At 52.6% G+C, this 24,546-nt stretch overlaps 2 protein-coding genes across 2 annotated transcripts; both read right to left on the bottom strand.

Annotated features, from left to right (window-relative positions):
* Positions 1–5,526: 5,526 nt before the first annotated feature.
* On the bottom strand, positions 5,527–10,550 carry GRP (gastrin releasing peptide). The gene is made up of 3 exons (XM_069880358.1): positions 10,415–10,550; positions 9,349–9,599; positions 5,527–5,911 (listed from the first exon to the last, which is right to left on the bottom strand). The coding sequence occupies exons 1-3, from the start codon at positions 10,548–10,550 to the stop codon at positions 5,858–5,860; spliced, it is 441 nt and encodes a 146-aa protein (XP_069736459.1). The 3' UTR covers positions 5,527–5,857.
* Positions 10,551–18,088: 7,538 nt separating this feature from the next.
* SEC11C (SEC11 homolog C, signal peptidase complex subunit) lies at positions 18,089–24,546 on the bottom strand. Its single transcript, XM_069880402.1, has 6 exons — positions 24,439–24,546; positions 22,674–22,783; positions 22,164–22,313; positions 20,446–20,565; positions 19,185–19,242; positions 18,089–18,274 (listed from the first exon to the last, which is right to left on the bottom strand). Exons 1-6 carry the CDS (start codon positions 24,478–24,480, stop codon positions 18,221–18,223), a joined length of 534 nt encoding a protein of 177 aa, XP_069736503.1. The 5' UTR covers positions 24,481–24,546; the 3' UTR covers positions 18,089–18,220.

The raw sequence follows: 24,546 nt of genomic DNA, 5'->3' as shown, positions 1-24,546 counted from the left end.
CATAGCTTAGGAAAACAATCTCTTTTGCTCGCCCTCCGGGGCTGGACGCTGTAGTTGGAATAAAAGCTGCAGTAGGGTGCGGAGCTGCGTGAGGTGGCTGGAACACAGGACGGTGTTACCCCGGCACGGATTCGTTCCTGCTTTTGCACCGTTAGGTGGCACAGAAGGCCGGGCATCGTGTTTGTGGGCTGCTCAGGCTGGACCCTCTGCTGCCTGCGATGTGCACGGGGCTCAGCCAGGCCTGGCCGTGGGGTCTCCTCGTCCTGCTCCAACATCAGGACCCCACCAAAACCGGGGGGCTGCAGCCCCACGGCGGGGAGCACCCGGCTCGGTGAGGAGGGCCAGGGCTGTGGCCACCGTGCTGTGCTCCCACAGCTGCCCTGGGGGGTTCAGATGGGCTTTGCCCCCCTGCCCCAGGGGCTGGGGATGGTGCTGGTCCCCTGGTCCTTGCTCCCTGCTCAGAGAGGGGGCCCTGGGGGTGCTGCAGGGCCCGTGCCCCACATCCCCTGCCTGGGGGGGCCGGGGGGAGCTGGCAGGGCGCTGTGCTGGGAGCTGCTGGCAGGGCCCGCCGGGCGCATCCTGCGCGGTGCGGCTGGCACTGGGCTCTGCTCCCCGGCCCCGGCGCCCACCACCACGCTGCCGAAACTCAAACTGCGGCATCTTTATTTTCCATTATCTCCGTTACTGCCTGTAATGGGGCTGAGAAGCTGTAATGAAACACCCCTTCTCCTCCGCTGGGCACGGGGTGCTCCACACACTCTGGAGGTTGTGGCAATTAACGTTTCTCATTAGGGAGAAGAGAAGGATGCACAAGCGTCCTCATTGTGTCCCGCGGATGATTCAATGCGGACTGGGAGACCTCTCCTTTCACCATTTCCCACTCGTTGTGGCCAGACAAAGGCTGGCATCTAATTATATTTTCACAATCTGTGCGTATCTTTTAAGAGTCCTGTCAGAAACAAGTATGTCAGCTTTGTTCAGCTTCACTTCAGAGAGCTTTTTAACCTTAGACTGCAGTTTCTAAACATCCCTTCACAGCCTGCTCCGCAGCAGCCCCCCTCTATTGTCTGGAGAGCTGCTTTTACAGATAATAATGGGAATTCCTCGATTTTGAAATGCCTTTTCCTCTCCCCCGGCCTCCCCGCAGACCCAACCTGCCCGTGGGCACCGGAGCACACGCTGTGCCCAGGATTCCCGTCCCGGAGCCGTGGGGATCCAGGGAGGCCCAGGGGGTGCTCCCCGCGGAATCCAGGGTGACGTAGCCCCACTCGGGCTCTGGACCTCAGAGCCACCGCTCGCGTGTCCGTGGCGGTGCCCAACGTCCCCAGCGCACAGCCCCGGCTGCCCCGGCTGAGGGGAAACAACAAGCTGTCACTGCTGGCACCAGGGAGCTATCTTGCCAGCTTCCAGTGAGCAAAACCTGTATTGCTCTTAGGTTTTTAGGTCTGACTCCAGTGGTCCTTTCATGGGTGAGCGTCGCATCACCAAGGACGCTGGGCTTGCGAGACGGCCCGTCCCCGCTGGTGGCTGCAAGGGACGGAGGTCTCGGTCCTGCACTCCTCGCGCTGTGTCAGTAACGTGGGAGAACCAAGGAGGGACGTGCCCCCGGCCTTTGCGGCTCCCACGCCATGAACCCTCCTGCAGGAGAGTGCTGCTGCCCACGTTTCTTAGCGGTGCTTCTCGCTGGCGGCTAACGAGCAGCTCCGTGGGATCTCAGCGGTGCTGAGACACAGCTGGACACAGCTGGACACCGCTGCCCTCCCTCCCTGCCGCCCCAGTCCTTGTGTGTCCTGTACAGCCCCTGGAGAGGCGCCCCTGACAAGCAAGCGACGGCGACCGGTCCTTTCAGGCAGTGGAAGACCGACCATCAGTGGCTAGAAACACAGTGACAGCAGCTGAAGACACCCGGTCGCTGTCCTTAAGCTCCTGATCCAACACCCACGAGCAAAAACTGAAAGCCACGACGACTGTTCTTTTAGTGCCAGATTAAGCAGGTCTTTTGTCATACACTGTACATGTGAACCCTGTAACCGATAATCTCTGTGCAGTCAGGTCCTTCAAGGAAAGCTGTGAGTTTATTGCTAAAAATCAATATTTTAGCCAGTGAAACATCAGGGGGCACGGAGAAGTAAATATTTTCCAAACAAGCGAAGGCACTGAGGCATTCGCAAACTCGTATCTTGCTTGGACCCTGTCAAGTTTTCCGTGTTCCTATGCTTTCTTTCAAATGGTCCCATTCCGTTTTAAAAGCTCATTTGTTCATTTTGTTGTAAATATCTTCTCCTTCTTAATTGGGTGCTGAGTCTAATAATCCTGCCTCGGCTTGTTAACTGTACAATAGCAGTCAGAGTTAATGACCCATTAGTGATTAATTCCTTAAACAGCATCTAATTGCTCACTGTAAAACCTTTTCTTAAAACTGGATTAAATCATCTAGATCCTTAACCACTTCTTTACTCTAACTTGGCTAAGGCTATTAGCCTGGCCTTTTCTAGCTCTCCTTTTGCTTACACTGTATTAGCGAGACAGCATTTTTAGTGCCTGTGTTTGACTTCCTTACACCACCTGAAGTTCTAAGGAAGAATAATTCTAATAAAAGACGGCCAGCGACAATATTAAGAGATTTGCTCCTTTGCAATGAGACAATTGCAGCCAGCGAATATTGTGCTGAGGGCTGTACGGCCGCCTGGGAGAGGGGGACGCGCAGGACAGGGCCTGTCAGCGGCCACGTCTCCTCAGGAGCCCTGCAGGATGCGATTGCAGCCGCTGCTCCTTGGCAGGTGAAGCTGCAAATGCTTCTTACAGTTCATAGAATCATAGAATAGTTTGGATTGGAAGGGACCTTAAAGATCATCCGGCTCCACAGAACCACAGAACCATAGAATGACCAGGTTGGAAAAGACCCACCGGATCATCGAGTCCAACCATTCCCATCAATCACTAACCCATGTCCCTCAGCACCTCGTCCACCCGTGCCTTAAACCCCTCCAGGGAAGGGGACTCAACCCCCTCCCTGGGCAGCCTCGGACAGGGACCAATCACCCTTTCTGGGAAAGATTTCATCCTGCTGTCCATCCTGACCCTCCCCTGGTGGAGCTTGAGGCCATTCCCTCTCGTCCTGTCCCCTGTCCCTTGGGAGAAGAGCCCAGCTCCCTCCTCTCCACAACCTCCTTTCAGGGAGTTGTAGAAAGCAATGAGGTCTCCCCTCAGCCTCCTCTTCTCCAGGCTAAACACCCCCAGGGCCCTCAGACTTGTTCTCCAACCCCCCTGTGACGGGCAGGGACACCTCCCACTGGATCAGGGGCTCCCAGCCCCATCCAACCCGGCCCTGAACCCCTCCAGGGATGGGGCAGCCACAGCTTCTCTGGGCACCCTGGGCCAGGGTCTCACCACTCTCATTGTGAAGAAATTCCTCCTAGTCTGAATCTGCCCCTCTCCACGTCCTGTCACCACCAGCCTTTGAAAACACCCCCTCCCCAGCTTTCCTGGAGCCCCTTCAGGTACTAGAAGGTCGCTGTAAGGTCTCCTTGGAGCCTTCTCCTCTCCAGGCTGAACCACCCCAACTCTCAGCCTGTCCACACACACTCCAGCCCTCACATCATCCTCGTAGCCTCCTCTGGCCCCTTCCGACAGCTCCATCTCCTCCTCACGCTGAGGATCCCAGAACTCAGGGGTGTTCTCTGCAATCAGCGTCTCCCCGTGTCCCCGAGGCCGCAGGAGCTGCTCAGCCAGAAAGGACCCTCTTACCAGCCCCGACATGGCAGAGAATGAGGAGTGAAACAATCAGAACCGAGCTGAACTGAGCGGTGCCGTCCCCCCGGTTTTCTCAGAGAAGGCCCGCGGGGCTGGCTGAGAGGGTGCGTTACCCAGCCCCGCGGCTGCCCCAGCCCTGGGGGGCTCAAGGCCGGGCCGGGTGGGACTCGGAGCCCCTGATGCAGCGGGAGGGGTCCCTGCCCCTGGAACTGGGTGGGCGTGGGGGTCGTTTCCAGCTGGATGCGGAGCTCCAGGCGGGGACAGAGAGCGGAGCGGGGGGGGAGCCCCCCCCAGCCCTGAGGCTCCCACTGCGGGGACAGCGCGCCGCCTGCTGGGGGAGAGGGGAACTGCGGCGGCCCCGTGGGATGGGATGGGATGGGATGGGATGGGATGGGGTGGGATGGGGTGGGATGGGATGGGGTGGGATGGGGTGGGGTGGGATGGGATGGGGATGGGATGGGGTGGGATGGGATGGGGTGGGATGGGGTGGGATGGGATGGGGTGGGATGGGGTGGGGTGGGGTGGGGTGGGGTGGGGTGGGATGGGGTGGGGTGGCCCCAAAGCCTGGGTGGGGTGGCCCCAAAGCCTGGGTGGGATGGCCCCAAACCCTGGGTGGGATGGCCCCAAACCCTGAAGTGAGGAGGTGGGGTTGTTCCCCTTCATAGGGTGTGAGGGTTCTGATCTGCACAAGTACAGTTACTGTCTGCAAAAACACTCACACGACTGATTCATGGCTTCCCTTTCACTGGGTGGGTGAGGCAGGGAAGGACCCCTGGAGGTCCCCCTGTCCAAGCCCTGCTCAGACACAGTCCAGTTGTCCAGAATCACATCCGAGCAGGGTCTGAGTATCGCCGAGAGCAGAGACACCACCACCCACCACCCCTCGGCAGCCTGAGCCAGTGTGAAGTCACCCTTGCAGGGAAGAAGTGTTTCCTGATGCTCAGAGGAACCTCCTGTGTTCCACCTAGTGCCCATTCCCTCTAGTCCCGGGTGTCCCTGGGAAGAGCCTGGCCCTCTCTTCCCCACACCCTCCCTTCAGGTATTCACACACATTGGCAGGACCCCCCAATCCCTCCCCTCTCCAGGCTGACTCCCTGCAGCCTTTCCTCACCAGAGAGACGCTCCAGCCCCTCAATCATCTTTTGTGGCCTTTGTTGGGCTCTCTCCAATCCACCCACGTCCCTCTCGTGCTGGGATGCTCAGAACTGGACACAGCGGTGGCCTCACTAGTGCCGAGCAGCGTCACCCCTTTCTCCAGACCCGCTTCTCTCCGCATCAAACTGTGCGTGGACAGACATCGTCCTCACAGCGTGGCCTGTCGGTGCTCTCCTTTGAGCAACGGTGGTAGGACATCATCTCCTCACCTGGGCCTCTGACAGTGCCACATCCCGGCCAGGGTGTCACAAGCTTGTTCTCCTGGGAGGCGACGGTTTTCCTTCAGCCTCCCACAGACACACAACGGCACTGGACCTGCCGCTGCGTGTGAGGAGCGTGTGGTGGGAGCTGAGCTGCCGCACCACCTCCCCGTCCAAGGAGGAGGCAGAGCACCTGCCAGCAGGTCTCCTGCGTGCGCAAGTCCATGCCGGGCCCTGGCCTGAGCCCATCGGTACCTTGGGAAGGCAGGGTCAGCTTCCCTCTCTCGGAAAAACCATCAGTGCAAGCAGGAGCTGAGCGGCAGTGGGAAATCAATCACCCTGTTGTCTGCTACTCACTCTGGCACAGCCAACTGCCATTTCATCAACTCAAATAAAAGCATAAACTCAGCCTCTTTATTACTCCTATTTATTGTGAATGTGGAGATGTCATATAGCTTCGAACCAAGAGGTGAACTGATTAGATAGGCAACTCGTATAATTAATTGGAAGACCCTTCCATGACAATTATAGGTATCAAAGCCACTCGAGTGAGGAAACGCAACCTTGAGGATGAAGAGAGTTTAGTCACTGCCGCAACACGCACGAATATGTGAACCTAGGGAATTTACACAGAGGAAATCTTGTTTACAGAAAAGAGACCTTGTTGATTATCTGATACAATCGAGCGCTTGTGAAATAGAGTCTCTTACGGAAAGTGTTCCATTTCTTGGGGATTCAGAGATCTTCTTTCAGCTGGGAGTGCTCTCTTTCATATTCACAACTTGAAGCAGATAGTTCATCATCTAATAAAGAGAGAAAAATATCATAGAGCAGTCCTGAAAAAAGCCCTTCGCTAAGTTAATCAGCCCACTACGTATCTGCTCTGTGTACTCGCAGAACAAACACATTCCTCATCATCTTTCCAAACCAGATCTCGTTTGTCTTGGTTAGTGTCGTAACCGAGCGCCGAAGCACAGGGAAAGCCAGTCTTCCCCATCACTCTGCCTGCATCTCATTTGTATAGTGTCTCGTTAGCACTAACAAGCCAAGGCACAGAAACAATTTAAAGCTTATTTCCTAACTTACTTTTACACCGAGATTGCAGGAGAGATTTCCCGTCTCATCCTTAACTACTTTAATTTATTCATAGAGCAGGCAAGCACTTCATTTGCCTGGTATGAACTCAAAACAGAAGAAAACAACTCAGATGTACCATATCTAAGCCCGATTCCCAGAACGATTCTGCTCGCCTCTGTGGCTTTTTGGACTATTTGTGTGTTACAGCAGTTTCCCTACTCTGGGTCAGTCTTCTAGAAAGGGTTTTTTATTCCTGAGAAGTACAACACAGTGTGAGCATCAGAAGTGAAGAAACGCACTGAGGAACCTGGAGACCCCAAACTGAGGTACCTGAAGCACATACCTGCAGCTGTTAGCTCTGGGGACCTTCAATTGGAAATTCAGATCTTATATTAAATCAGCTGAATCTAGAAGACCCCGTGAAGCAAAGCCCCTGTAGCACGTTTCTTCCCAACGCAGCCCGTCTGTGCTTTCCGTGCAGCAGCCGGGAGCACAGGGCTGCGCACAGACGGACTCCTCGACAGCCCTGGGGTGGGACGTGGCCCTGGGCAGCTATCCCACCAGCTGACAGGAGGGTTCATGGTGATGACACCGAGCTGAGCGGTGCAGTTGCCACACCAGAAGGAGAGGATGTCACCCAGAGGGACCTGGACAGGCTGGAGATGTGGGGCTGCGTGAACCTCATGAGGTTCCACAAGGGCAAGGGCAAGGTCCTACACCTGGGTCGGGGCAATCCCCGGCTTCTATCCAGGCTGGGGCATGATGTGATTGAGAGCTGCCCTACAGAGAAGGACCTGGGTCGCTGGTTGATGATACGAGCCAGCAACATGCGCTTGGAGTCCAGAAACCACCCGTGTCCTGGGCTGCGCCCAACGCCGCGGGGCCAGCACGAGGGAGGGGATCCTGCCCCTCTGCTCCGCTCTCGAGACCTCACCTGGAGTGCTGCGTCCAGTGCTGGAATCCTCAACATAAGGAGCAATGGTTATAAACTGGAGAGGGGCAGATTTAGACTGGACATAAGGAGGAATTTCTTCACAATGAGAGTGGTGAGACACTGGCCCAGGTTGCCCAGGGAAGCTGTGGCTGCCCTGTCCCTGGAGGGGTTCAAGGCCAGGTCAGATGGGGCTTGGAGCCCCTGATCCAGCAGGAGGTGTCCCTGCCCGTGGCAGGGGGGTTGGAACCGGGTGATCTTTAAGGTCCCTTCCAATCCAAACTATTCTACGATTCACATTTGACCTTGGTTTGGCCACACTTGGTTCCCTCAGTCCAACAGCCCATTGCACAGACAACGACAACCCGCCATAAATGTGGGGTCTGCCTGCTCCTAGAACCCCTTCCCATCGCAAACTCACACACAACACAGCCGGGAATGTATTTAACGCCAAGTACAAACATCCCCAGGCACTGCTCCACCATCGCCACCTTACCCTCCCTAGCCGCCCTCCAGCAGGGTGAGCAGCGACACCCTCGTTCCTGTGCACAGACTCCTTCGTTACAGCAGCACCTTAAATGAAGGTCCTGTCTAACCAGAGCTTCGTGTGACACTGAACCCCTCACATCCAGAAAAACCAAACCCAAAGGTCATCTCTGCTCTCGCATCACCGCCTGCATGCACGACCCAATTTCCTACGTACGTCTTTATAAATAAATGAGGCCTCCTTTATTAAAAAGAACAATTATCATGATTTAAATGCTCAGGAAACGATCACAACCTTCTAAAAAGTAAAGCATAGCCCTTCTATCTTCAGGTTTCCATCTCAAAAACATAAACAGCTGGACTTGGTGCTGGGATTTTACTTTCCAACCCTAAAGTAAAAGAAGGCAACGGCTCCGATCCAGCTTCACCTGATCAGGGCCGACAGCAGGAACGCACAGGTCAGCAACTAGAACACGGTCAGGTTTTACTTGCAGGTACAGACAAAGTAACTGCTGGATGCTGGAAACCAAATATTCCGTGGCAAAAATGATGTTCTATGAGTTGTCACATCTTAGTCACAAGAAAGATGCGATTTTTTTACCAGCCATTGGAGAAATCTGGATATTAAGTTAATAATCTCATTGTTCCACGACGATGTTCGTTCTATGGTTCTGTGATCACTGTCCGACCACAGAAATGTGGGCACTAATTTAGGATAAAAGCACACCCATAGGGACATGATTCAGCTTCCCAGAGGCAACTTTCAGCCTTGCAAGTGCAATTTATTACCAGGTATTTGAGAAGTACTTCTCAGACCATAACAGAATTAATCTAATTTGATTCAAAGCTGCCCACTGAGATAAATGGGTTTGATTTTAGATAGCATCAATCACAGTGTGATAAGCATCACTGTCATAAGGCCACGGCCAGAGAGAGACCCACGGACAACGTCCGTGTCAGCAGCGTAAGAACCTTAAATCATGGCTCAATTTAATGGGTAACTTTTACCCATATTCCAGACAAAACCAAAGTATTCAGTGACTTCACTGTCCCAGGATTACAGGAGGGAGACAGGGCTGAACTTAGCCCAGGAATACTAACTCCACCACATTACAGCAGACTAGGGGAATAAAAAGTCTTCCCATTACTGCCTTTCAGGGGGTGTTTCACTCTTTTTATTCCACTTCATTGTCACCCAGAAGAATTCTGCAGCGGCACTTGATGTGTTATGGAGAAAGGAGGTTTCCGGTCAGTTCTGCAGCTGACATTGTGTCTGCAGAACCTCACTAATAACCTCCAAAGTGTATTTTATAGGATTTTCCAAGAGAACAGGGGCAGACCTGCTGTACAGTAAATGCAGGGACGAGGCAGTGGGTCCCAGGCACACAATTCCTCCGGATTCCCGGCTGGGTTTCACACCACCCTGTTTGTGCTGGGCTAACCCAGAACCTGCGGATGGTGTGGTTGCCTGAGCACAGAGTGATGGAAAAAGAGAGAATGGAGAGACCGAGCAACTCCAAGGGAATCCAGCCACTAAAATCTGCTGAGGTTATGCCCAGCAGCAAATGAATTCATAAAAAATACAGCCTGTGAGTGCCAAACTGTATAGAGCAGAGCCTTCGTTCCCTGAGTGCCTAGCGCCCTAGATGCATTGCTGCTGCTGTTCGGACAAGCCACGAGCCGATTTGTTGCTGTAAAATGAAATTGGAATAGGAGGAAGGTTTTGACAGATTTTCTCTTACTTACATCTTTCCAGGTGCCGCTGTCATCTGTCCCCAAGGTGTTTCTGGCGCCCCAGGGGAGCCCTCCCTTGGAAAGGCGAGCATCCTTCCTTCCGCTCCCTTCCAGCAGCCGCAGCAAGTGCTTGGAGACCTCTTGCCACGGCACAGAGTCTTCGGGCTGCTTGGGATTCTCAGGCAGTGCTGGAAACGGGGTTTTGTTTTCTTCTTCGTAAACATAAGGGAGATCTCCAGTGCTCTTCTTCCCCATCAAATGTCCTGCAGGAACGAAGAGATTAACCAAAACCCTGCAGGTACGGCTGTCCAGCCATCGGCTGGAAGTTCTGATGGATGGAGGGAAATGGGGAGGGAAAAGAAGGGAAAGGGATGGGGGGAAAGAAGGGAAAGTGAAGGGGGGGGAAAGAAGGGAAAGGGAAGGGGGGGGAAGAAGGGAAAGGGATGGAGGGGGAAGAAGGGAAAGGGATGGGGGGAAGAAGGGAAAGGGATGGGGGGAAGAAGGGAAAGGGATGGGGGGAAGAAGGGAAAGGGATGGAGGGGGAAGAAGGGAAAGGGATGGAGGGGGAAGAAGGGAAAGGGAAGGGGGGGAAGAAGGGAAAGGGAAGGGGGGGAAGAAGGGAAAGGGAAGGGGGGAAGAAGAGAAAGGGAAGGGGGGGAAGAAGGGAAAGGGATGGAGGGGGAAGAAGGGAAAGGGATGGGGGGAAGAAGGAGAAGGGAATGGGGGGAAGAAGGAGAAGGGAATGGGGGGAAGAAGGAAAAGGGATGGTGGGAAAAGAAGTGAAAGAGACGGAGGGGAGGGAAGGAGGGGAAGGGGAAGGGGGGAAAGAAGGGAAAGGGAAGGGGGGAAGAAGGGAAGGGGATGGGGGGAAGAAGGGAAAGGGATGGAGGGGGAAGAAGGGAAAGGGATGGGGGGAAAAAAGGAAAGGGGCAAAAAGAAGGGAAAGGGGGAAAAGCAGAGGTTAGATGATGTCGAAGTCGGAGCCCAGCGGGGAGCGGCGGTTCTGCCACGCGTCCCGTGCGCGGCACGGGCGGGGAGCGGGGAGCGGGGAGCGGGGAGCGGGGCCCCGGGCACTCACCGACGGCCCAGTGGCTGCCGCGGGGGTAGATCTTGCCGAGCGCGGCGGAGCCGTCGGGCTGGAGCGGAGCCGCCGCGGCCCGGGCCGCCAGCAGCCAGAGCGCCAGCAGCGCCCGCCCCGCCGGCCCCGCGCCCATCGCCCACAGCCCGCACCCGCCCGCACAGCCACGGCAGCCCTTATAGCGCCGGCACCCGCCCCCGACAGCCCCGACAGCCCCGGCACCCGCCCCCTGCAGCCCTTATAGCCCCGGCACCCGCCCCCCGACAGCCCTCAGAGCCCAGGCACCCGCCCTCAGAGCGCCTGCAGCCCTCACAGCCCCTGCAGCCCTTATAGCCCCGGCACCCGCCCTCGACAGCCCTTATAGCCCCGACACCCTCTCCCCAGAGCCCCGGCACCCGCCCTGGAGCCCTTATAGCCCCGACACCCGCCCTTATAGCCCCGGCACCCGCCCTTATAGCCCCGCCGCCCTGCCCCGAGCTCCCCGCTGTGCCCCCCTCCGCTGTTCCAGGGGTCCCGACCCCCTGCGGAGACCGGGTGACACCCCCCCTGCCTCTCCCGTCGCCTCCCAGAACGCAGAACCTTGCCCCGTTTTCTCGGCCGCGGGGGCTGCGGGGCCGGGGGCCGTGAGGGCGGGCAGGGGGCGGCTGCTGCTGGGGACCCGCAGCGGGGGGAGCCGGGGGCCCCGCGGGGCTGTGTGCACCCCCCGTCACGTTACTGTGTGCGACCTGGTTCTAGCTCCATCATCACAGAGCCGTGGAGTGGTTTGTGTTGGAAGGGAACTCACAGCCCATCCAGTTCCACGGGCAGGGACACCTCCCACTGGATCAGGGGCTCCGAGCCCCATCCAACCCGGCCCTGAACCCCTCCAGGGATGGGGCAGCCACCCCTGCTCTGGGCACCCTGGGCCAGGGCCTCCTCACCCTCACAGCAAAACTTTTCTCCTCAAGACCTCTCAGTCTTCTTTCCAATTTAAAGCCATTCCTATCCCTGCCCTCCCTGATCCAGAGCCCCTCCCCAGCTTTCCTGGAGCCCCTTTCAGCATGGAAGCTGCTCTGAGGTCTCCCTGCTTTCTTCTCTTCTCTCAGCAACCCCAACTCTCCCATCCAGCGCTCAGGTCACCTCCGCGGCCTCCTCTGGGCTCCACCAGCTCCGTGTCCGCCCCGTGCCGAGGGCTCCAGCACAATCTGGCCTGTTGCCCTTCAGCAACGGCGCTGGTATGAAGTAGTAAAGGACCAAACTCAAGGGACAACGTCACTTGAAGCTCACTGGAACAGAAGATCTTGTGCAAAGAGCTTCTTTTAGTTTCCACCCCCACCTGCGTTTCCTGTCACAGGTGACAGCAACGTGACTCACATTTACTCCTTTCCTCGGGGGGACCCTGTCGGCTCCCCAGCACACGGAGGCCGCTGGAAGCAGCCCATGTTCCCTCGGTGAACGGGTGAGGAGGTTTCCATCTCGAGGAGGCGATGGGGAGGGACAGGAGGGTGAATCACAGGAGAGCACACACGACCCCAAAGGCCACGGAGCCTCGCTCACGCTCGCTCACACTCAGCCCCCGGCTGCTGGTGGTTCACGGAGGGGAGGCAGGGGAGCAGCAGAGGGACAGCGGCTTGTCCCAGAGGAGAGGCACAAACAGGGATGCCGGCGTGGGCACCCGGCATGGTGCTGCCCAGCAGACTCCATCAGGAAGCGGGATACATGGCAAAGGGATGGTAAGGAGCCTGCCAGATCCTCCCCCAGGCCCCGCACGGCTGGAGCTGAGTCGCATCCCGCGGAAACCGCCAGGGATGTGAATCAACCCCATCAGTGGGCAAAGCGTGGAGTACGATCCCTTTCACGGTCATTGTGTCCCCTGCTGTACGAGCTAAATTGTTCCCTTGTTTTGGCTTGGTTTATTGCGTTTTCTTTTACAGATTCATGTGAATCATTCTTTTATTTTGGTTATTAATTATGCATTCTTGTCCGATTTACAATGCTGTTCTCATGCCTCCATCGGGGTTTGCGCAGCGCAGGCTGCGGTGCCGCCACAGGCAGCGTGTGCTCCGTGCCGGGCGACACCTGATGGAGTGCAGCGTTGGGGGCCCTGGGAAATGCTGATCACTCAGTGCCTTTCAAGGCAGGAAACTGAAAATTCAGGGAACTGCCCATTTGCTGAGAAAAAATAAAGCAAAATGTTTGTCCAGTCTAAATCCACCCCTCTCCAGTTTTTAGCCAACACCCCCATCCTATCACTCCAAGCCTTTGGGAACAGTCCCTCCCCAGCTTTCCTGTAGCCCCTTCAGGCACTGGAAGCTGCTCTAAGGTCTCCTCAGAGCCTTCTCTTCTCCAGGCTGAACAACCCCAACTCTCCCAGCCTGTCCTCATATTGACGCCTCTGGTCCGTAAATCCTGCACCATCAGGTAGAACAGCGATGCCGCTGGGGAGCCTTGGCAAACGAGGCCAAACACCAAATTCCTACTCAATTACTCCTCGCCCAGTCATCCTCATTGTCTTTTACCACAAACACAAACAAATAAACCTTTCTGCTGTATTGTACGTAAGCTACAGACATTTCCTATGTTAAAGGCTCCGCCTTCACGCTGAATCTCACCGTGCGCTGCCTCAAGCTACTTTAATTTGAGATTGTTCCTTAAATGCTCCTGGTTTTCTACCTTGTATCACGGACTCAGTGAAAGTTTAAATTGGATTGCCCTTTAGGTGATTTAAGTTACAGTGAAAAACAGGGATTTAGGGTTTGAATTTTCTGCTTAATTACAATTAGCTTTTTAAGCAGAGGGATATTTTTTGCCAAGAAACAGACATCTTCAGGGTTTTGTCATAAAAAAAATGCAAAAATCTGTTTAGCTCCTCCAAACAATCAAGCTGGGTTATTTGGAGCAAACCACCAACAAAAACTCAGCATGAGGAGTTTCTGGCAAAGGAAAACACTCATTTTCCTGCCCCAAGCAACCCTACAGGCCTGTTTATCTCTTCAAGCTCTACCTTTGCTTTCGTTCCGACGCCATCGGGAGAGCCTGCTCTCTTCTTTGTGTCCTGTGGGAGTTTGTCCCTCCTGCCTGCAAGAGGACAGACCCTGGGAAGAGCTTTAACCCCACGACTCGCACGTGTCTCTGGGCTCCTGCACGCGCAGAGCTGATGCCCGCAGTGATGGACCCGAAGCTCTGCGCGCCCAGCAGGCTGCGCGACGGGTCTGCAGGGAGCGCGAAGGGGGGACTGCCCAGCTTGTGCTTTTCCCCTAAATATATCACATTATGTGTAAAACGTACCAGACACACCACAAACTCTGCCTGACTTACCTGCGAGACAGAGCTGGGGCTTTCTGCTGCCTGCTGTCCAGCAAGACACTCTTAGGACCTTCCTCATCCTCTCAGAATGACAGACAAGCAATTCTGCCACCCAAACTCATGGGAGCGCAGGGTCTGGGGTGGTCGGAGCCCTTCGTCCCTGCAGCGGAGAGCGTGTGCGCGGTGGGGATGCTGGAGGGGTGGTACCCGGCCTGCAGGGAGAGCCTCGGGGGTGGCAGAGTGGGCTGAAGGCCAGGAAACACAGGGACACAACGGGATGGAGGCTCCTCATGGATGAACAGCCTCCCCCCAGCAGCAGGGAGCGATCGGGGTACAAGGAACATGTGTTATCACTATGACAGACTCATTCATTCGAGACAACTTACTTTCTTATAGAAAGAACCTGACAACACAAACTCAGACTTGAGCACCAAGAAATGTCTCTCTCCATTTTAATTTACCTCTCTGCTCATCTGTCCAGTGGCGACGTGAGCTCTTGTGCTCCACGGCAGGAGGACACGGATGTTAAACGCTGTTACCACAACCACACACTCTAATCTGCTTCCTTTACCTCTCAACAACTGTGATTGTTCTGTCAGCGAGGTGGCTGGGTGGAAATAAAAGGGGATAAAAGACGAATGGTGCGCCTTTCATCATTGTCTTTGTGGTGATCCTGACGTTAGACAGAGAACAAACAATGGCTTGAGCGTATCGCAGTTGTAATAACGGGTGCGACCACCAAGGAATACTTTGTAAATGTTGAAGATGCTGAATAGACTGAGCTCCAGCGCTTTGGCCCCGCGGCCGGGGCAGGCCTTCTGCAAACAGCAGAAAATTGACTGTGGTAACAGTTCCCCAAGGAACCGACGGCATTTTTCAGAGAGCTCCACGACTTTACAGAGGCTGAATAATATGGAATAATAAACATTTATTTAATAAGGCTTAGACACTGCTTGTGCATCCAGTTCCAACCCCCTGCCATGAGCAGGGACTCCTCCAGCTGGATCACAGTGCTCAGAGCCCCATCCAACCCACCCTCAAACACCTCAGGGATGGGGCAGCCACCACTTCTCTGGGCAAACTGGGCCAGGGCCTCCCCACCCTCATAGTAAAACATTTTTTCTTTACGTCCAATCTAAACCTGCCTTCCTTGGCTTTAAAGCCACCACTGTCCCTTGTCCTATCACTGCAGACCATGATAGAAGACCCACTGCATTTTATCAGCCTCCTTCAGATACTGGAAGCTGCTCTAAGGTCTCCGCGCATACTTCTCTTCTCCAGGCTGAGCAAGCCCAGCTCCCTCAGCCTGTCCTTGTGCAGGAGGTGCTCCAGCCCTTGGATCATCTCTGTGGCCTCCTCTGGCTTTGCTCCGATAGCCCCATGTCCTCCCTGAGGACTCCAGAACTGGACACAGGGCTCCAGGGGGGAGCAGAGGGGCAGAATCCCCTCCGTGCTGGTCCCCCTGCTTTGGACGCAGCCCAGGACATGGGTAGTTTCTGGGCTGCAAGCGCACATTGCCGGCTCCTGTCCGCACCTTCAGCCCCTGGTGCATGGAGCGTGTCTTGGGCTCCCTCAGCCCGTCAGAAACCATGCCCCGTGCTGCAGGTGGAACAATTCTGTGTTCACAGGCATGGGAACCAGCTCCTGCCCTCACCCCAGAGGCTGAACCTGTTCTCCTTTGCCCCCCTCCTGCTCCTGGTTTCTTTCCCCCAGGTGCTTTGCTGAGCCTGCTCAGCTCACAAAGCCGGCAGGGAGCTGCCAGCCCCTTCCTGGGCTCACACGCTGCGTGGGCTCCCCTGGAGCCGAGAGCTCACACAGAGAGAAGTGACCAGGCTGTCAGCAGACGCGTCCTCCGATCTCTGCACCCGGAGCCGATCCACCTTCCAGCTTGTCCTGGGAAAGCCTAGCAGGAAAGCTGGTAACATGCAGCTACTGAACGTATCAGACAGCAAACGGCATTCTCTCTGCTGCAAATGCTAATTCTATTTAACAGACATTAAATCATTCAACCACTGCACAGCGCAATTTACTCACAGCAGAAAGAAAACATTCTCCTGGTACGCATTTCGCCATCGAAGCTCATTTATCATTGCTCATCAGCCTAAGGAACCAAAGATTCTGCACTGTTGCCGAACAGAGGGAAGGGTTCTACCAGAAACCGAGAGTCTGGGCAAAACCCACGGCACCCCTTCCCTCCCCAGCTGTGACGCTAATGACATTAATGAGCACCACTAATTAACTAGAGCATCAGAAACGGAACTGTTGGCTTAGAGTAGCTCAGACAATTGGGGGAGTGAAAGTCAAGAACAGACTCGAGCGCAAACCAGCCCAGTTGTTTGCGAGTGATTTCTAAGCAGCCCAGGCATCCAACCCAAGAGGCCCGCGGAGCAGCTGCCGGGCAGCAGGCTGGTGCAGCTCCTCACGAGAAGGAAGGGCTCCCAGTGATCGACAGAAATGCCACATTGTTTAGGAACAATTATGATATTCCTCAGTCTGGAAGGAAAAAGCAGCCCATTATCCTACTTAAGAACAGCAGTACCATATTTTAGTGCATTTACTGTGGTTTTAGCCTGGTTTAGGGTTCAACCACCTGCCCCCGTAATTTATTTCTGATGTCCAGACGGAACAGTCTCTTGCCTTGTCAGCAGGCACCACCGAGGAGTCCAGCTCCATCTTCTCCACGCGCTTCCCATGCCAGCAGGAGCTTCCCATGCTTATGTAAGATTTATCATTACAGCATCTGGCCCTACCAGCTGAAAAAAGCTGCTGTTCATCACAGAAGAGGCAGTGGGTTACCGCTGCAGCCAAAGAGGTGATTGCACGTGGCTGAGCAAAGCTCTTGGTGGATGCTTCAGCAGGACGTGGCAGATAAATGGGGTCTCTGCTGCTACATCGCTGCACCAAGAAAGACCCAGAAACAGCACAACGCAAGTCAGTTCTGCAGGCAACGATTCACCACAAAGAGTTAAACCAAGGCACGGGGTATCACACCCAGGAAACACAGTTGTTTTTCCTCAGCACGGATCTGCCTATGTCGATGTTATCCCCATGTCATTTTACTAATCCTCAGCACGTTCCCATATCAACATGTCAAACCCACCATGTGGGTCACGTCCAGAACCCTGCTCTCCAAGTCAGAGTCGGTTGTACTGGGGGTAGGTGGAATAAATTCCAATTTCAGCAATACTAGGGAAAAAAAAAAAAAATTGATCTTCCCGCACACAGACTGCCCCCAAAAATTGAATTATTGTTCTTAACTGTGGTGCTACACTTCTGGGAAGGCTGCATTAAGGATACCTAAATTACTCTGACATGCCATTTATTACATTCAATTTTATTTCTACACAATTTGGCACAAAATAAGTAATTTTTATAATATAGCTTGTCGTGAAAACTGCGTAGTAGGACACAAAAGAAGTAATATTAGTCGGAAAAATTCAGGAGTTGTCTGCCTCTCAGTCCTCCCAGTCACAACAGAACGGTGCCATTACTGTATAATGGTACATGGAGGCAAGGGAGTTCAGAAGAGACAAAACTCCATAGGAAGAAAGCATCATGCTGTTCCTTATCAAAGCTACAAAACAAAGCAAGCAGGGAAAACAAGGTCTTCTCTGTTGAAGGTACAACGCTGACTTCTGAAGCCAAGAAAAGTCCAGAATTTCATCCAAGACAGCTGATGGGCAAGTTTTAAAGTGGAAAATCAATGTTATGTTAAGAGCACTCGGGTACGATATGACAGAGAACAAGACAGTCTCAAAACCTACATGAGTCATGTCTTACCCTCACTGGCTGTATCGCCAAGGTGCTCTGCTCTGCTGTTCATTCAGCAGCTTAAAATGAAGCCCCACAGAATTTTTCTGTTGGGTTGTTTCACAGCTAGGGACATAAAGGCAGAACGGTTAACAGCCAGAGTCCTACAAACATACGGCATCCCTAAAAATCAGGCCTCTGGAAATCAGGTTTTCGTCCCCACACCACAAAGAAGAAAGTTTCAAAAACCTCCAAGTTTCCATTTCTCAGTCCGAGAGACCCTTTCACGTCCGTTTTCAGCAGACCATCATCTCTGGCTGAACTCTGACACCTCGCTACCTGCTCCAACCCCTGTGCCATGTCCTTACCAAAACCGTCACAAACCGCTTGCACGCTGTGGAAAAAGACAGTGCTGGCAGACATTAAAAATATTCAAGGCAAAACAATGAGCAAACAGGAGAGAGAAAGTGGGTGCAGAAGCAGCAGCACTTGGAAAACCCACACAGCATGTCAAGGAGCACATGAGCAGCTTGAGCACGTGGTGGTGTCTTCCAAACAAACAGGTGGCCAACTGAGAGCAGCTTCTACCTGCGACAGTAAATGTGCCATCACAGAACCAATCAACGGCCAAAGCCTCACTCGTTAGCTGTACGGTTTATTTAGACCAGACAAAAGCTTGTACAGTTCTGTAACTGCATATAGAAATATATTAGGTTTTCCCCCTGTACATTTCACTTCGTACTTTTCTCCTGGAAAAGTGACTCCTTGTTGCTAGGATTCGCGTTTCAGCAGCACATACGCTCCCATCACAGCCAGAAGAGCGTACTACAAAAGGAAAGAGAATACAGACTGATTAGAATTTCCCTTCATAGCAGCTCTGAATCGACAAAATGTTCCAAGCATGTCCTCTTCAACGCTCTGCCTGCCAGATGAGCACACAAAGATGTGCTCCCAGAGAATTACAGCAGCATTTGAATGGGATCATATCCATCATAACCAGGAACCACAACTGGACATGCTCAATTTATGGAATTCCTATGAGTTAAATCACAGACTCATGGAATGGTTTGGGTCTGAAGGAACCTTAAAGATCATCCAGCTCCACTCCCCTGCCACAGGCAGACACCTCCCACTGGATCGGGGGCTCCAAGCCCCAGCCGACCTGGCCTCGAACCCCTCCAGGGATGGGGCAGCCACCACTTCTCTGGGCAACCTGGGCCAGGGCCTCCCCATCCTCATCATGAATAATTTCCTCCTAAATTCTAATCTAAATATTCCCTTTTCCAATTTTAAGCCACTCCTCCTTCATCCTATCCCTCCAGGCCCTTGTAAAAAGTCCCTTCCCAACTTTCCTGGAGCCCCTTTCCCTGCTGGAAGCTGCTCTAAGGTCTCCCGGCAGCCTTCTCTTCTCCAGGCTGAACAAGCCCAACTCTCTCAGCCCGTCCTCGTATGGGAGGTGCTCCAGCCCTTGGATCATCTCTCCATGGCCTCCTACAGACTTGTTCCCATAGTTCCACATCCTTCTTACACTGGGGATTCCAGAATTGACACAGGGCTCCACACGGGGTCTCACCAGAGCAGAGGAGCAGAATCCGCACCCTCCCTGCTGGTCCCCCTGCTTTGGACACCCCAGAAACAGATGCACTAACAGGTATTCTTGCAGCCAAGACTCCTACCACCTTTACCTGCTGTTTGATAGTTTGAAATTCAAGTACGTAAATCTCTGTACACGTACCTTAAATTTGGGGTAGTCATTCATTATGATAGTCACCATGCCAACATATGGCAAAAACCTGGAACAGACAAGAGATGTATGCGAAGTTAACCCTCAAATACACATTTCAGTGTTAGGTAGTCTCGAACATTTTCGAAAATGGATTTCAGAGAAAAAAAACTATTCCGATAGGAGAGCAAGAGCTTTAGAGACTATTTGTACTTAAGGACAATTTGGGAGCAATAGCTCTCAGGTTTCCCTCTCCTCCCACGCTTCATCCTGCTGAGTATTACTGACAGCAGTAAAACCACATGGATCCCAGGGACAACTAAGTGAACATCGTTGTGATGAGGGGTTCCCACAAAAGCCTGGCAGCCTACAGCCCTGGAAATCTGCTTTCCAGGGGCTCCTGTCATTCTGCAGCCACTAAAGCCATACCATCTAACATCGAAAGAGTTTGAAATCGACATGGAAAGCATTTTAAATGAGCATTTAACCTCATCGACCAGTACTCAAGACTTAGAAGGGCACCTGCTCTGTTTCCTTTTATTTAACTTGAAGGCAGAATCTAAAAAAAAATCAAGTAAATAAATATTCCTGCAGAGAAGCACCTTGTGGTGTTACGCAAGTTACCCCTTTATTTATGACAACTTACGGAACACTTGAATCTGGCAAAAACCAGACGTGCACAGTGCAGTACAGGCTGCCCCGCTTCCCACCCGGCTTGACCTGCAAGACGGATCCTGGTCCAGGGGACACAGCCTCAAGCTTCCCACAGCACCACAAAGACTCTCCCAGCCCACACAAAGCCTTGCCAAAAGCATTCCAAACAGGAGTGGTGTAAAACAATTGTTTTAATGGAGAGCTGAATGCAAAATGATTTATTTTGTCCTTAGATAAAAGGTATTTGAGAAAAACCTTAAGAGTTTTCATCTCAGCTGGGAAGAGGACAACATCAAAAGATCAAAGCTTGCAATAAAGTTCCACGGGAAAGCAGAAATAATTTTCTAGCAAATACAAGGATATGTTAGTTAATTTTGTATTTACTAGTCAATTACTTGTTAAACGCGCTGCTTGTTCAAAAACCTCATTTCCCCTCTCCCCATTGGTGAGAACACTACAGAAAGCAACTCCTCCAGGTAAGGCAGGTATTTTAATTACTATTTTACCTATGAAATTAAAACCTACCATGCCAGAGCTAGTTTGTAGCAAATGTGGAACCGATTTATATGCCACAGTTCCTATTTTAGTACAAAGGATGCAGACGTTTTACTTTACTTACCCTCTCGCTCTCCCAACAACATCCTTCTTCTCTAACCAGTTCTGACCTTCTTTGTACAAGCCTCTATCATCAACTTCGTTATTGTCGCCTTTCGTCAGAAATTTGATGTCCCCGTTTTCTCTGGAAGGCAACGTGGTGAGACACTAAACACCACTTCATTTACAAACCTCAATTAACAGCGACACAGCACAAGTGCTACAAGATTAGATAACACTGTTTACCTCCAGCCCTGCTCATCCTGTGTGTTTAACAAACACCATTAAATCATTAACGTTACAGACTCTACCTAGTCCACGGATTTTAAGCAGAAAGGCTTTTAAAACACTCTGAGATTGCCATTTGATGTCAGCAATTACACAGTGGACGTGGAAGGGATATTGCCAGTTAAGAGCCACCATTAATGTAACCGAATTAAAATCACAAATTTCAGATGAGGCAGACCCTGAAAATCTTCCCTTAAAAACTAAAGAATGCTTTAGGTGATTTTATTTCAAGTTACACACGCTCATTTGCTCATAGCAGCCAAAGTAAAGCTTTAGAGAGACCGAGAGCCAGGCTGCCCCACTGGCGATGGAGCCAACACCCTGACCTCTCCTGGGCACGCAGGAGGCTGGGTCCTTTTTGTAGTAACACAGGTTTAAAACCCTGAACACGCTCACATCACCACCTTCTCCTGCTATTTCAAATGATCAAAGTATCATGAGCTACGTTTTGAATACGATATAATTTAACTGCTGCTGCTGAAAAGCCTGCCCCATTTCGCTCCCTTTCAGGTATTGTGCATACGTGCAGGTGATGGATGTGAGACTTCGGTTCAACACTCCCATTTAAATAAAGCTATTACGGTTACAGTCTTCAGAATGATTCTGCTCAAGCAGCTGCTAATTGCAAGCAATGACAGCAAGAAACAAGGAGGTTTTATGAAGACAAATTAGGTATTAAAAAGAAAAAGAGGTAATTCTTGGATATTCATATTTGCTTCAAAAATATGTTGAAAAATAGATATTACTTAAAGGTGAACACTTTCAGTTCACAGCCAGGACCTCCTGAGGAGCTAAGGGCCAATGCTTGGCACCTCCAGGTCAGCTTTTTGCTACGTGGAATTAGAAACACAATTCCCTCTCTGTTGCTCAAGAAGGAACTATTTATCATATCAGGCATACGCAACAATAAACAACAGTCATCTACCTGCTGCTTTTCAGCAGGAATTGTTGCTACCATTGTGACCAAGAGACACAAAGAGAAAGAATCTCTTCTTTCATTGAGTCAAACTTCTGTTCTTTGGAAAACGCTGGGGAGCAAAGACCATGTACCGGTCAGATTTCATTGACAGTTCCGACCCTGAACCTTCCCCTTCCTTCAGGGATCTGCTCTCAGAAGGAGCTGTTTCAAACCCCAAAACCCAAACCCCAGTGCAACAGTGTTCAGGACTGGAGCGGCCTCTGCTCCCACGCACAGCACCACTGCTGGCCAAACAGTGGGCACAGCTCCTGTTTCTGGGCTGCAACCTGAGCAGCATCATTGCAGAACGTGAGTCAAGGTCTTGGTAAGCACGTCACAACCTTGGGACAGCAGCGACTGCACCCTAGAGATGAGTTTTACCTTACAACACATCCTCACCTGCCTTTTTCACCAAACACTACCAAATCAAAACGGAACTGACAACCACAGTGAAGGAAACGGTATTTAGAAAGAAGGAAAATGCCAAGCTGCATTACTTTTCATGTATTTTGATTACTCTGTGAACTATTGGAATGTCTCTGCCTTCCACTTTAAAAACAACTATTTCACCAGCTCTGATCGGGTCGTTGTGGAAGTTGGTTAAGAACAGCAGGTCTCCCCTGTGAAAAGCTGGTTCCATGCTGCCACTGCAAACAAAAACAACAGAGAGTGTTTGTTAGCATTACGGTAAATGAAAGAAGAGAATGAAGAACATTTAATTCTTGAGATAATCTCATGATTGAGCTGGCACCTGCAGCCTTGGCCCTTCAGTAACACTACAGAGACATAATACAAGCCACACTGAGCTGGCCAGCAGGACTCCTGACTGCCACGGTGCGAAGGAAAGGAGCTGTACGGAACAGTGACACTGCTCTAGCTGTCAGGAAAGAGCAAACTGAGCCACTCTGGTTAAAAGCAGCAATCCACTGCTGAAAAGTCTCCCAGTACAACAGGAATTATTTCTCTATATAAAAAGAATCAAACTAACATGAAAAAAAGTGACTTGCCTGAGCACCACGACAATGGGGCTTTCGCTTCCTGTCACGACAATCAGCCCTTTCCATATCATCAGGGCAGACGACACTATCATAGCGAAGTTTAACACTTGGTAATACAGCTGTGGGGAACAAAAAAAATGGGTTTAAGCATTACCGTGTTGTACTGGGAAGCACAATGTAGTATTCCCATGCATCTACATCACCAATCACAGTCCAGGCACATGGACTTCTCTGTGAGGATCACATTCCAGCAGCAAGCTCACAGAACAGTCTCCCACATCAGCAATCCAACCATACGTACCCACACAACCACCTCGCAGCTTTAACCCACTGCCTCCATCCCGGCTTACTGCACCCATGCGACACGCGAGGCTAGTGACCACGTGAGCAAAGGCTTCCAAAATACTGGAAGCTTTCTGGAGATGATCCATCTACTTCCATAACACGCCCCTCACTCCTAGCTGAGCTCCTCAGTACTTCAAACACACATAAAGAAGTAATATAACAGAACACTTTTGTGTAAAAGGAGGCGCAGTGTAAGTAGAAGAGAGATGATAAAAGATCCTCTCACGCCACTGTCAGGGATGTGGAAAATCTTATGGGTTTGGCTAACTTTCTGCCCCAAGTTCCTACTGCTCTCCCAGCTGATAAAGCAGAGACACGCTCTTCTCACTCTGCTGCTGGCTGGCTCTTTTCCTTTTGGCCAAGCTTCAAAATCAAGAATATTTTTTATTAAATAGTTGTGAGATATCTAAAACACGGAACTCTGCACAGGATGGACGTGGATCTGTTGGAGTCGATGATCCGGTGGGTCTCTTCCAACCTGGTTATTCTGTGATTCTGTGTGATTCTGTGAGTGAGTCCAGAAAAGGCTACATGGAGTTGTCCCTAAAAGTACCCCTCCCCACAAGAAGGAGGTTGAGGCTCTGGAGCAAGTCCAGAGAAGAGCAACGAAGCTGGTGAGGGGGCTGGAGAAGAAGAGGAGCGGCTGAGAGAGCTGGGGGTGTTTGGCCTGGAGGAGGCTGAGGGGAGACCTCATTGCTCTCTCCAACTCCCTGAGAGGAGGTTGTGGAGAGGAGGGAGCTGGGCTCTCCTCCCAAGGGACAGGGGACAGGACGAGAGGGAATGGCCTCAAGCTTCGCCAGGGGAGGGTCAGGCTGGACATTAGGAAAAAAATATTTCACAGAAAGGGTCATTGGGCACTGGAACAGGGAGGGGGTTGAGTCCCCTTCCCTGGAGGGGTTTAAGGGACGGGTGGACGAGGTGCTGAGGGACATGGGTTAGTGATTGATGGGAATGGTTGGACTCGATGATCCGGTGGGTCTTTTCCAACCTGGTCATTCTATGAGTCTATGATGATCGGAGGGCTGGAGCAGCATCTCCCGTACGAAGACAGGCTGAGGGAGTTGGGGTCGTTCAGCTCTGGGGAGACCTTAGAGCAGATTCCAATATGGAAAGGGGCCCCGGGAAAGCTGGGGAGGGGCTTTGATCAGGGAGCGCTAGGAAAGGAACGGCTTTAAATTGGAAGGGAGAAGATTGAGATGAGACCTTGAGGAGAAATGTTTTGCTGTGAGGGTGGGGAGGCCCTGGCCCAGGCTGCCCAGGGCAGGGGGGGCTGCCCCATCCCTGGAAGGGCTCAGAGCCCGACGCAGGGGGAGGCCTCCCTGCCCGTGGAACCGCGCGGGCTCTGGGACCCCTCAAGCCCCCCCCGTCCCACGGTTCCCTGAACTCAGGGAAGGCACGGAGCCCGAGTCGGAGCGCGCCCCGGCCGCACCTGCCGCTTGTTCATGCGCCGCAGGTCCCCGAACAGGTCCATGTCGCCGCCGAGCGGAGCGGCCGCGGCCGCTGCAACCGCCGCAGCCCCGGCTCCCGGCCCGGGCCG

Source organism: Phaenicophaeus curvirostris, chromosome Z, assembly GCF_032191515.1.
Source record: "Phaenicophaeus curvirostris isolate KB17595 chromosome Z, BPBGC_Pcur_1.0, whole genome shotgun sequence".
NCBI lineage: Eukaryota > Metazoa > Chordata > Aves > Cuculiformes > Cuculidae > Phaenicophaeus > Phaenicophaeus curvirostris.
Note: the sequence above shows the minus strand (reverse complement) of the source record. Positions and strands in the feature narration are given on the sequence as shown.